Here is a 13359-nt window from a genome sequence, read left to right as displayed (position 1 = left end):
AAACTGAATATTATTGATCTGAAAAACTAACTGTGAATGTACACCGAGGTCACTATATAGACCTTCAGATTAAGCCTAATACAATGAGCTAGGTGGTTATGAGCTATCTAACTAACTCCTTAGAATCAGGAGCTGATTAACCAATTAATACAAGGGTGTGATCAGCTACTAAGCTGATGCACAGTAAGCTTTAACAGAGAGCAATGATCAGCTACTAAGCTGATGCATAGTAAACTAAAACAGAAAGCTACAGTAAGCTAGCTATTCTCTAATAGGAATGATCAATATATATCTCCCAATTTGAGGGGGAGTGTAGAATATTCTAGATTTTCATTTATCATTTATTGCTTTCTTGCTATCTGTTCCCTTATTTATTAGTGTCTCTTGATATTGTAAATAAGTCTTTTAGGTTACTGTTGCTATTTATTAGTATAGCTCTTTGTACTCAATATAAAAAGGACCTATTGGGTCTCTCAATGAATTAAGAAAATTGTGTTATTCAGAAAAACACTTCTACTTTTCATCATCCCTCTAACCTAGAAAATTATATCAGAGATAAATGTGATGTTAACGTTGATACAAAATCATTCTTGGCCTTTAATTTAGTATCAAAGCTTCTATGAACAAGTTGTCAGGAGTTTGATCTGTACTACTCCCATTCTACATATTTAAATTAAGTCTTAGCTCAAGGTGAAGGGAATTACATTGTTTATGCCTCAAGCCCGAAGAGCTCTAATGTGACGGAGTATGTATAAAATTATTATTGGATCTCTACCTAAAATCTTAAGCTTTTGGATGTGTTTCTTATATATGATCACTCACCTGGGATGTTTCTCTGGTTTTTGGTCTAATATCTCTGATTTTTTGAACATATATGCAGAGAGATGCTCCCTTCATATCCCCATCTACGCCTGGTCAGTTCAATGTATTTTATAAATATAATATTTTCTGTTTCTTTCTTGTCCAGTCAAGTGATTACTTAATTCATAACTTAATATTTCATATTTTACCAATATTTAACCTTTATCTTCCCTCCTTCTGTTGCTATAAAATATTACAGGTACTAATGAGTACTACTGTTGATGCTGCAAGATTTTCCCAATATTTTGGTGACTGCCCAGTTATCCACGTTCCTGGGTTCACAAATCGGGTACCTATACAGTATTCTTTTGTGAATTAACTACCACTTTATAACATTCGACTGCAATATCCACCTGTTCTGTCTTCAGGTCAAAACTTACTATTTGGAAGATGTACTTTCTATTGTAAAATTCGGAGAAGATAATCATCTGGATAATAACCATGAGTTGAGTCAGGAAGAGAAGCTTTATCTGGATAAAGCCATTAATTTGGCTTGGTCTAATAACAGCTGGTGCCCGCTGATAGAGTTTGTTTATTCTGAAGGTAGCCCAAAGGTCTTCAACTATCAGCATTCAAAAACTGGCCTTACTCCGTTAATGGTGTTTGCTGGAAAAGGTAAAGTGAGTGATGTGTGCAAGCTTTTATCCTTAGGGGCAAACTGCCATTTGAGGGCCAAAGATGGAACAACAGCACTGGAGATTGCTGAGAAAAAAAAACAGCAAGTAGCTGCTGAAATGCTGAAGAAGCACATGGATAATGATTTTTCTAATGAGGAAGGGGTGAAGTTACTCGATAAATATCTTGCAACAGTTGATTCTGAACTTGTTGATGTTGTTCTGATAGAGCAGCTGATAAGAAAAATATGTAGTGATTCAAAAGATGGAAGCATCCTTATTTTTCTTCCAGATTGGGATGAGATATGTAGAACTTATGAGAGATTGCTTGCATCCCCATTCTTCAATGATACTGCAAAGTTTAGGGTCATATATCTGCATTCAATGGCTCCATCCATTGGGCAAAAGGTTTTTATGCGCCCGCCTCATGGTTGCCGCAAAATTGTTCTTTCAACCAATGTTGCTGAAAATGCTGTCACCATTGATGATATAGTGTATGTTATAGACACTGGGCGTATAAAAGAAAAAAGTTATGATCCTTATAAAAATCTTTTAACTCTTCAATCATCTTGGATTTCAAAAGCAAGTGCTAAGCAACGAGAGGGACTAGCTGGCCGCTGTCAACCTGGGATTTGCTATCATCTCTATTCAAAGTTTCAAGCAGCTTCCTTGCCAAAATTTCGGGTTCCTGAAATTAAGAGAATGCCTATTGAGGAGCTTTGCCTGCAGGTATTCATCTTCCCTTAACGGTAACTCTGTCTTGGTGATTCTTATACCCCATAATAAAGGGCAAACTCTGGTGCACACAGCCTTACCTTTGCATTTTTTGCAAAGAGGTTGTTCCCAGACTCGAACATGTGACCTTCCAGTCATTAAGAACAATCTTACCGCTACTCCAAGCTCGCCCTCTCTTATACCCCATAAAATGATAAAATTGTCTACTATCCCCCAAAAATGTAAAAGTAAGAAAATGTCAATGACCTGTTATGCTACACGAAATTCACAATAATTCCACCATTCCCACAATTTTCCATTTATCTTTACTCCAAGAGATCTGTGTGTTTATTCATTGAAAGTAGATAACTTGCCAAACCATGCAAAAGGGAGAATTGGAATTTCTAAATTCAAAGTTGCAGTTGTGATAAATTCTATGGCATGAGAGCTTGGTTGGGCATGATCCCAAGGCTGCAATTAATATAACTAGTTATATTTATTGTTAATGACTATACCGATCCTTGTAATTTCCACTGACTTTACGAGGAATCTTGATCTATTCTCCTTTTTTAACCTACTAAACGAGAACAAGATTCAAACTTAATCCGAATGATGCCATCTGTCTTGGTCCATGTGTTAGGATGCTAATTTTACTAACCGATTGACTAAAATGGAAGTCCTTCTTCTCTTGTTTCCTTTTCCCTTGGTTTACTATTAGGACGTGTGAATAGAAGTTTGACTACCTGATAAGGTCCAACACCAGTAACAGTAAAAGGATGAACATAAAAAAGGAAACACACAAGTTTTTGGCCTAGATGAACCAGATTATATATATATATATATATATATATATATATATATATATATATAAAGGGCCGACCCAGTTCAAATACCCACTTCGTGAGTGTCTGGGGAAGGGAATACTCTAAGCAGTCTTTCCCCTGCTTTTTGCAGAGAGGCTGATTCGAACCCGCGACCTGACACACCACGGCAAGCAAGCTTACCGCTGAGCCAAGCTGGCCCTTCAGGCTCCAAATGCTGAAGGGAAAAATTGAAAGAACACGAAAGAAATTGTGAAGCAATTGGAGAGGCCTCACACTCTCCCAAGGGTCCCATATCCAGAAAATGCCTCTCGACACCTCCCTCAGCCACTCTCCTCACTCTTAACCAACTTCATCCTAACCACCTGATTCTTCCAGCCTTGCATTCTGTTGGGGGCTATTTTGGGAATGCTGATGTAATGGTGCTGAGTCAGCATTTGGAGCCTGAATGTTTCTAGCCCAAATGTTTCTCCTTTTATCCCTCTTATGCACTTTTAAGGGCTGGGCCGTATAACTACCTTACTGGACACATTGGACAATAACTGTTTTTGTGTAAAAGGAAGGTAGAATATGCTAACTAGACTACTATCCCTAAAACTTAAGCTGTTGTGTCAAGTTACGTGAATGGTTTTTATATCTAGCGCAAACATTGGAGATTATTCTCCTCATTCTCTTGCCATTCCCCTCAATACAGTTATCCAAGCAGTATTAAGGACAATATTCTTGATCTGCATCACCTTTGTGTCATAGATAGATAGTTTTTTTAGTTTGGTACTCAGTCAATGGTTTGTTTAACGGGTCTCTTTGGTAGATTATGAAGTGAGATTGGTGATCTTTGCTTTCTTGATTTTCCTCTTTCTGTTTTATTTTTGCATGTTCTTGCTTTTTTTATGGGGATTTGTTATCCTCAACTGCTGTATTACCCTACTTCAGTTTCTTATTCTATCCAATAAAAAAAATATCACCAGTGAGTTAACAAATTCAGTTGTATGTTAACATTATTGGAAATTTCTATCACATGTTATTTGGTTCTCTTTTCTCCTTTTATATTGACAGGTAAAGTTGTTTGATCCAAGCAGAAAAATAGAAGAGTTTCTGAGCAAGACATTAAATCCACCGGTGTTTGAGTCTATACAGAATGCTATTGCAGTTCTCAAAATTATTGGAGCATTGTCACCTGATGAAAAACTCACCCGTCTGGGGGAGAAGTTTGGCTATCTTCCTGTTCACCCAGCAACAAGCAGGATGCTTCTTTTTTCAATATTAATGAATTGCCTCGATCCAGCTTTAACTCTAGCATGTGCATCTGAGTATAGTGATCCATTTATGCTTCCAATTTTGCCTGATGAAAAGGAGAGAGCTGCAGCTGCCAGATCTGAACTTGCTTCCTTGTATGGGGGTTGTAGTCACCAGTTTGCTGTAATAGCAGCATTTGAATGCTGGCAAAATTCAAGCAGAATGGGTCTAGAAGCACGGTTTTGTTCTCAGTACTTTGTCTGTCAAAACACTATGCACATGGTATCTGCCATGCGTAAGAAACTAGCAACAGTACTATTTCAAAATGGGCTTATCCGTGACGATGTTTCATGTTATTCCTTGAATGCCCATGACCTGGGTATACTCCATGCCGCTTTAGTAGCATGGAGGTATCCAATGGTTGGGAAATTGTGTGTAGATAATAGAAATGTGAAAAACGTTTTTGTTAAAACTGAAAGTGGTGATAAAGTTTGCTTGGATTGTCAATCCCCAAATTTTAAGCTGTTATCTCAGAAAAGATTTGATTGCTCTTTAGTAGTATATGATGAGATTACTCGCGGTGACGAGGGTATGAGCATAAGGAACTATACCGTTGTCGGACTACTTCCGTTATTACTGTTTTCCAGAGATATTGTTGTTGCTCCAGCAAAGGATTGTAAAGCAGGAGATAAGTTTATGTCTTCTGATAATATAGTTAGAGTAATCATAGACAGGTGGCTTAATTTTGAGTCAACAGCACTTGATGTTTCTCATATGTACAACTTGAGAGAGCGATTATCAGCAGCAATTTCATACAAAGTAAACCAATATTTCTTGATTTTTCCTTGACAGACTCCACTTTTTTGATGAGCTTGTAACTACCTCATTCCTTTTCTCTCAATCTTCTTGACATGTTTATGTTTTCAGGTGACACGTTCAACGGGCGGTCTTCCTCCCACTCTAGGCGCCACTATGGATGCCTTAGCTTGCATTCTATCTTGTGATGGGCTCTCTGGCATACTACAGACATCAGATGATGCTGACACACTGGCTACTGGTGCAAATGCATTCAAATTAGGCAAGCAAGCAAAATGGACAGAGCAGGTTGGTAAGAATCCAGAAGGATCCCGGCTTATAAATCAAGATGCATCTGAGACCAATCTTTCATCTAATGTTAGTTTATCTTCATCTAAGGCCATTGTAAATCCAAGTGTCCAAAGTAATCAGAAAGCTCCAATATGTTTCGCTTGCTCAATCCCAACAGAGGAGAATGATATGATTCCAGATGGATCCTGTACAGGGCTTATAAATCACGACACACTGCCTTCGTCTGGAATTAGCATATCCACATCCAAGGGCATAGAAAATCCATGTGATCCAAAAAATCATAACATTGCAATTGGTTCAGCTTGCTTAATCCCTACAAAGCATAAAGCTAAGAATCCAGAAGAATCTCATACAGAGCTTATAAATCATGATACATCCATGACTGATGTTCCTTCTTCTGAAGATAGCATATCTGCATCCAAGTGCACAGAAAATCCAAGTGACTCAAATAGTCAGAAGTCTCCAACAGGTATGGGGTGAATAAGTATATCTTTTTTTACATATGTTTTTTTCAGTATTTGTTGAAGGTGTAATTCTAATTGTATGTTAATGGGCAATTAACAGTGAGTCACTATCAAAAGGTTGCGGTGGGGTGGACCTTTCCTGAGGTGGGATGGATGAAAGCTAATGTAGATGGATCCTGTAAGGAAGAGGGGCGTCTTCCTGGCTGTGGAGGAGTTTTTCGTGATTCCACAGGTTCTTGGAAATTCGGCTTTGTGCAAAACCTTGGAGCTTATTTCTCTGGGTAATACCAATTTTTCTTAAATTGTGAAACTGGATTCTGTTAGAACTCATACATAGTGATATATAGCAAATATTCTCTAGTGCTTCTTTCATTCTAGAAAAGCTTGCATCTTTTATTAGGTGTGACAACCTCCCACTTCTTTTGTCATTTTCAGTGTTTTTCCAGATGAGAAGATTCATCGGTCTACTTTAATGACTGAGCTGTGTGGTATTCTCACTGCCCTCAAACTTGCTAGGGAGAAGGGTATCTCGCAGCTGTGGATTGAGTCTGATTCAGCTTTTGCAGTGAAGTTTTCTAATGATAGTAGTAATGTATTGAATGATACTCCTTGTGACTCTGTAATCCAGTCCATACATGAGTTGATGAGAGAAAACTGGACGGTTCGAATTTCACATTGTTATCGTGAAGGGAACCAAGTTGCTGACTGGTTGGCTAACTATGCGCATAGTACTGAGCCTGGAGTTCATGTTCTTGATGTCCCTCCTCCTGAATGTATCAAATACCTAACTGAGGATATTGCTGGACTTTTTAGAAACCGTGTTGTACTTGAGAGGAAAGTTTTATTGGACTAGGAAATCTATAACATAAATCAGCCAGAAGATTACCCTTTGTATTATTGAGCAAAACATGTAAATGAGTCGTCATGTGAGCTTTTCACATGGCCATGAAGAGAGAGAGAGGCAAAAGACCAAGATTGGTTTGTAAGGCCCATCGAAATTTTTCAGACTTTATTTAGGATCACAGAACTAGAGTATACATTGTCAGCCAATGCCCTTTTCTTTTTATTGCAAAAAAGAAAAAGAGAATTCACTAATTAATTCAGATAACTGGATTTACTTGTTTTACTTGTTTCCCAATGGTAGATGTTGTCTAGGTTTTGGTCTGGTAATTCTCCCAATTTATATAACGGGACATACTAATCATCCTCAACACTTACAAAATATCAGTACTGATTGTATCAGCATCCCTTGGGTATGAAATTTTAATATGGAAAATAAAAACAAATATTACAAATCAAAAGTAACCTAGACATATATGTTTCTAGCCTTCTGTTTGTTATCGTAGGGTGCACAAGTTTTCCTTTGTTTTGCAGCACAGCCAGATAGACTTTGTATCACACTTTTACATGCTTCTCACAGAAACTTGGGTAATATCAGATTTTCAACATCTATGGTCAATGCCTCCACAAAACAAAGGCAAACAAGAAAATGACAGTCAAAAGCATTCCTGCATATTTGATCCATTGGTCTACACGGTTCCGTCTCTCAATTAGCCTCAGAACAGAATTTGATATCCCCACTGTATTGAGGACGTCCAGGGCTTTACGATGTGCACTCTGTACCAAGACGTAAGTCAGATAAAAAGCATATAAGCAACAATTTGACTGGATTGACAATGCATCACTAATTAATAAACATTCTTAAAAGTTAAAACTATCTAAATGATTTTTTTCAAAAATAAAAAGTAAAAAAATTCAGATGATATCATAGTTTAAAAGGAAAATTGTTTCTCCTTTGACAGAAGATTAAGTTATCTCTAGCAAACTCAAAATCATCGTTTTTGGGTTTAAGGAAAAAAATAAAAATAAAGGTTATTATTTTCCTCTTGTATAATAAATTTTACTAAAATATCCAGCATTTTTTTTCCCAAACCCCATAAAAATGTCGTTTTGGGATTTCAGGAGATAATCTTATCTCATGTTGCAAAAGTTAGTTCCTAATTTAAAATGCGGAAATCCAAAAATACAAAAAGGAACTACATTTTGTTTTCAATGAAACTAAAAACTACAATTAAAAGTGTCAAAACCAATTAATATTGATGCAAATGCTCAACAAATGAGTTAGAAGTATAAAGGAAATTATGTAATTACTAAGAACACGTTCATAGTATTGCCTAAAATGGATTGTTCATGTGCAAGTAACTGATTAGGATTCCAAAATTACCCCTAAATCAATATGCAAGTAGCAGGAATTCTACAAATTTAAAGGAAAAAGGATACAGAAAAGGATTAAATATTTAAGAGGTTAACATTTGCAACAGAAAAGAGAGTAAAAAGACCAAGAGAGAAATAGTGACAATGAGATTTTGTAAGATAAAGTCTAACAACTGATGGCCTGCTGAACAGCAGTTATTTAAGCAATTACCATCTGAATTTGCTTGGTAAAGAAGCTACTTCTTTAGCCCAAAAAACAAATATAATATATAATCCACTATCCACAACCAAAAAGAGATGATTATAGCTAAAAACCAAATATAATATATATCAACATGCAAATTATTTGTCGACAAATGAAAAGGCTGAAGGGAGAATACCTTCAAGCGTTCCCTTTGGCCATGAATTGAAGAAAGGATGGCCACCCCAATTGCATTAGCATTTTCCAGCTCCCTAGCAGAACTACGAACTGACTGCTCTGCTTGTGCTTCCTCGTCAAAAATTCTCAAAACATGAGCAGAATCCCCATTCTAGCAAAATTTGAAATGAAGTCGTTATTAGCCAGAAAAAAATGGAAAGAAACAGTGAGCCAATAAACTAGAGCATGACAGCAATGACATACAGCTCGTCCCAGCAGTTCTGCTCTCTCTCTAGCTTCTCTCATCCGTGTCTGATTTCTTGAGTTATATTTTTCCAAACTCTCTCTTAGCAATTCAGCCTCTTCAGCTATTTGTTCAACTTTTCTGCACAAGAACATAATAACCATTCATGACGATGCTATCAACTAGAAAACTGCAAGAGATATAACATATAATATAATTATAAACAGATGAAGAAATGAATAAAGATATAGATTTCTAGTTTAACAGAAATTAATAAATAGCATAAAGTTTTCTGTGCAAAGATTTTAGATGAAATAATTAAAACAAATAAGTGAGATGATGACATATAACAGATTTTGAGAACCTGTCCATTATAGATATTAACCTCAGCTTTAAAAAATATTACTTTGGCAAAGTTGAAGGAAATGAATTGGTAAATGAATTATAGTTCAAAAGAATGAGATTTCAATGGTAAACAAGGACAGTGTGGTGCTATAAAGCTTTCACTGATTAGAATTAAATGTGACCTAAAGTGGAATATGATTTAGTTTTCAACCAGGGGGAAAGGATGAAATTATATATATATATATAGGGGCAGGATATTCTTACACCGGTGTAAGAGTTAGAAGTTTTACACTCAATCTTGACCATTGATCCACTTGTATCTAATGGCTCACATTACAAAAATATTTGAGCCCTTAAATATAAGTGGGATTAGCGGACATGATTGATAGTGTAACTTACACTGGTGTAAAATGATCCTGACCCATATATATATATATATTATATATTATAACATGTTCCTGTCTTATTTATTTAGAGGAATGGAAATAGGTGTTTAGTGTTGCAACAAGGAGAAAAACAAATTATGTAGATGTTCATATTGCTTATGAACATGGTTGGAACAGAATGATAGATTGACAATTGACAAGTCCCAATTGATAGCATATGTAAACTCGCTAAATTTACGTTGATGGTATTAGAGCCCAATCTTAGGGCCTGATACATCAGTTATCAAACCATTCATGACTTCCGCTTCTACAAATATCGTAGATGCAGCTTCAATCACCTCTGCTGATCCAAAAACTTTTCTCATTTTTAATACTCAACTTTCAGTCAAACTGACTAGCAAAAAATTTCTCCTATGGAAGCAATTCATAGAACCTCCCATAATAGCTCATCAACTTGAGAAATACTTGATAAATCCGAAAATTTTGTTGTGTTTCCTCAACGAAGAAGATCGTCTTCTCGAGAAAGTCAATCCAACATTTGTTGAATGGGAGCGAACTGACAAGATGTTGCTTACTAGGCTTCAATCTACAATTCCTGCAGAAATTGTGTCCAAGATGCTTGGTGTTCGCCAGTCACATCAGGCTTGGGACAAAATACATCGCTATTTCAGTTCTGTGACCAAAGCTAAAGCAAGTCAAGTATGATTTGAATTAAGAAACTGTTACGATCCCATTTGCAAGGTATGGGACTTAAAGTCCCACATTGGTTGTATGGGCAACTAATGTGGGGTTTATAAGGCCTTGGGCACTCCCACCCTTTAAGCTAGCATTTGGGGCGGTGCATCCCAAGGTTCTTATCAAATGGTATTAGAGCCTTCCACTATGTCAACCGGTTGCAATCGAGCGGTGCGGCTGGTGACGCCGATATTGTAGTGTTCGCTCAGGGCTAGTAAAGACTAGCGCAATAACAGCCCGCGTGGGCGCCAGGGCTGCGGAGCGTGGTGGAATGTTATGACCCATTTGCAAGGTATGGGACTTGGAGTCCCACATTGGTTGTATGGGCAACTAATGTGGGGTTTATAAGACCTTGGGTACTCCCATCCTTTGAGCTAGCTTTTGGGGTGGTGTATCCCAAGGTTTTTATCAAATGGTATCAGAGTCTTCCACTATGTCTCCCGGTTGCAATCGAGCGGTGCGGCTGGTGACACTGACATTGCAGTGTTCGTCCAGGGCTAGTAAAAAGACTAGCGCAAAGCCAGCCCGTGTGGGCGCCAGGGCTACGAAGTGTGGTGGAACGTTACGATCCCATTTGCAAGGTGTGAGACTTAAAGTCCCACATTGGTTGTATGGGCAACTAATGTGTGGTTTATAAGGCCTTGGGCACTCCCACCCTTTGAGCTAGCTTTTGTTGCGGTGCATTCCAAGGTTCTTATCAAAAACATTAAGAAGGGAGATCGGAGCATAGAGGAATTTCTTTCTCGCATCAAGGCTTTAGTTGATACTCTAACAGCCATAGGAGATCCGATTTCAGATACTGAACAATTAGAGATGGCGCTTGACGGTCTTCCAGAAAATTATGCACCATTTATCACGTATTTTCCTAAACAAGAAAATTCTGCGAAATTTGACTTTTTTGAGTCCCAACTCCTTGCACAAAGCAAGCTCACTTTTACCCTATGTTAATGTAACACAGAAATCTTGAGTCCCAATTCTGCGACATTCCGACTACCTCGCAGGACTATACAACTCAGAATGCAGCTCATCATGGAGGTTTCCCACATGGTGGCTGGCATGGTGGCCATGGCCGGGGTCGTGGTGGCCGGAATGTGAACCCCAATAGCATATAACTGAATCAATATTCAAACTAATGGTTTCCCGTTCCACAAAGGTACTTTTCCTTGTAAACTACGAAGAAGTGAAACTAGCTACTCGATAATTAAGACTTATGATACAGCCCAGACAATATGCATCTCAGTTAGCATATGCAATATCTAGCTTTGTGTATACTGAGTCTGAGAGGAAAATTTATGATAATAGATCAGCCTATAAATGTCACATTCACATAATATCTAATATGCCACACGAATTTCTGAAATCCACCATAAGAATCGATCAAAGAAACTAGACAATAGAAAAGCATTGCTAAAAAAGCACTTCCAAAAAAGAAATGGAGCAGCAGGAAATAAAATTCACCCCAAACCCCCTCACATGAAATGCACATTTACCTCTGTTCGTCAACGAAAGTAATCAACTGCAGTATGAACCAAATTTCTCATAAAACACACTTAAGACATTACATTGCAAATCATCGATAATCAACAGTCCCCCATGTTTTACTGCTCCATATTCCAAACAATATGAACAAATTGCATTATAACAGCAGCATGCAAACCTTCTACAACATTTCAAAAATCAGATTCTGTCTAAATTCGACATTTCTTTGCAGAAACACATTCTATAAACCACAACGCATAACAATACACAGAAAAAACGTTCACAAACAAATAATCACCCTCAGAGAAACAACCGATTGAATAAGATCGAGATTCGAATCGTCACGATTAGAAGATCAACGCAAAAAGGCTAATTCGTTCACCTTTTCCAGAGATCGCGCTGAGGTTTGGCGGCGACGGATCGCCAGAGGCGGTCCATCTCGACGCAGAGGGATTGGATCTGAGTGATGTCCTTCTTGACGGCGAACGCGAGCTCAGAGTCGGCACCGGCAACGGAGGCGGCGGCGGTTGCGGGACCCTCGAGGCGCTCGAGGTTGGCGCGGGACCTAAACAAGAGCTTCTTCGCATTTTGGTGAACCTCCGAGAGCGTTCCTCCGCCTCCTTCCATGGCGGTGATGGTGGCGACGACGATGGTTTCTGAGAGTTCCTCCGAGAGAGAGAAAGAGAAAGCTTTACGGTTATGTACGGTGAGTCTCGAGCGTTAAACTTGTTGTAATATCTGGATCTGGGAAAAAATAAAATAAAAATAAAATATTGCTATGTTAATAAATAATTACTAATATATAATTGTTTTGAAATTATTTATGAATTTATTGCATTTATTTACGTCCAAATTGGACAGGACCATTCACGTCTAAGGTCTAAGTTAGGCGTGAGTCAAGGCTTTCACGCTTAATTTAAGCATGACTCGTCTGGTGTTGACATGTGGCACAAAAAGTTAACAGCTTAATTGTAAAACTTCGGAAGGCCATAACTTTTGACTCGGATATTGGAATCAGGTAATTTTTTTTTTTGACTTCATTTAACTTTTTGAAATCTACGCAATGATACCTTATTTGACATATTTTATCTCTCACAAACACGGTTCGAATTTGCAACAATAGTACTCTACTATGAAGCACCGACACTTCAAAAATACTGACGTGTCGTATCCGACACTTTCCGAGACTTCCTGACACTCCAATACTCGTTGCAAAGACTCAAAAAAGGTTCAAATGTTACGTTGTGTTGCATTTTGAGTTCTAACTGTTAGATTCTTTATATTGTGATTATCTTTGTATTAAATTTAATATAAATATTTGGAATATTTTATGTTTTTTTTGCAAAATTGATGAGTATTATAAGTTTAACTTTATTTTTTTGTTAAATTATTGAATACTAAATATAATATACTAAATATAATATTATATAATATCAAAATGTGTTCTAACGTGTCGAAATTTAACATTTTTTAGAATTAACGTGTCGGTGTGTCGTGTCATATCTCGTGTCTGTGTCGGTGTCGGTGCAATGGCTGTGTCTTTATGGCTGGATTCGTTGGAATCTTTATTTAGAATATTTCTTCCTTACAGATTTAGAATATTTATTTAATTATTTCCTTTATTAATACAGATTTTTTCAGATTGATTTTTGAGTTTAAATCACAAATCTAATCTTAATTTTCTTTTCTTTATTAATTATAATTTTTTTTTAATTTAAATCACAAACAGTTATTATCTTTGTGAATGAAGTTATTTAATTTTTTACTTTCCAATATTAACA

At 37.2% G+C, this 13359-nt stretch overlaps 2 protein-coding genes across 3 annotated transcripts in view; one reads left to right on the top strand and one right to left on the bottom strand.

Moving 5' to 3' along the window:
* Window positions 1–6812, top strand: part of LOC133301952 (DExH-box ATP-dependent RNA helicase DExH6-like) — a 62870-nt gene extending 56058 nt beyond the window's left edge. Inside the window, exons 19-26 of one of the 2 annotated variants that reach the window (XM_061501663.1) lie at window positions 881–914; window positions 1061–1150; window positions 1230–2204; window positions 4067–5065; window positions 5174–5350; window positions 5441–5822; window positions 5918–6098; window positions 6253–6812. In XM_061501663.1, the coding sequence (XP_061357647.1) occupies window positions 881–914; window positions 1061–1150; window positions 1230–2204; window positions 4067–5065; window positions 5174–5350; window positions 5441–5822; window positions 5918–6098; window positions 6253–6670 (3256 nt within the window). In that variant the 3' untranslated portion in view covers window positions 6671–6812. Of the gene's footprint in view, window positions 1–880; window positions 915–1060; window positions 1151–1229; window positions 2205–4066; window positions 5066–5173; window positions 5823–5917; window positions 6099–6252 lie in introns of both variants that reach the window. The other variant, XM_061501662.1, reaches the window with a different exon arrangement.
* Window positions 6813–6982: 170 nt separating this feature from the next.
* LOC133301953 (membrin-11-like) lies at window positions 6983–12310 on the bottom strand. The gene is made up of 4 exons (XM_061501664.1): window positions 11961–12310; window positions 8654–8774; window positions 8412–8561; window positions 6983–7434 (listed from the first exon to the last, which is right to left on the bottom strand). The coding sequence occupies exons 1-4, from the start codon at window positions 12203–12205 to the stop codon at window positions 7273–7275; spliced, it is 678 nt and encodes a 225-aa protein (XP_061357648.1). The 5' UTR covers window positions 12206–12310; the 3' UTR covers window positions 6983–7272.
* Window positions 12311–13359: the final 1049 nt, after the last annotated feature.

Source organism: Gastrolobium bilobum, unplaced genomic scaffold (genome assembly GCF_033153095.1).
Source record: "Gastrolobium bilobum isolate Gb01-03AN ecotype WA unplaced genomic scaffold, APGP_CSIRO_Gbil_v1 utg4022, whole genome shotgun sequence".
Classification (NCBI taxonomy): domain Eukaryota; kingdom Viridiplantae; phylum Streptophyta; class Magnoliopsida; order Fabales; family Fabaceae; genus Gastrolobium; species Gastrolobium bilobum.
The sequence above is the reverse complement of the archived record's forward strand: the minus strand, read 5'-3'. Positions and strand labels throughout refer to the sequence as shown.

Bases quoted from the DNA above. Each gene is read 5' to 3' on its own strand.
- LOC133301953 (XM_061501664.1), bottom strand. From the start codon at position 12,205: ATGGAAGGAGGCGGAGGAACGCTCTCGGAGGTTCACCAAAATGCGAAG. The intron at 8,775-11,960 runs GTGAACGAATTA...GTTCTTGTGCAG, and splicing joins CAGCGCGATCTCTGGAAAAG to AAAAGTTGAACAAATAGCTG. The intron at 8,562-8,653 runs GTATGTCATTGC...AAATTTTGCTAG, and splicing joins CAGAACTGCTGGGACGAGCT to AATGGGGATTCTGCTCATGT.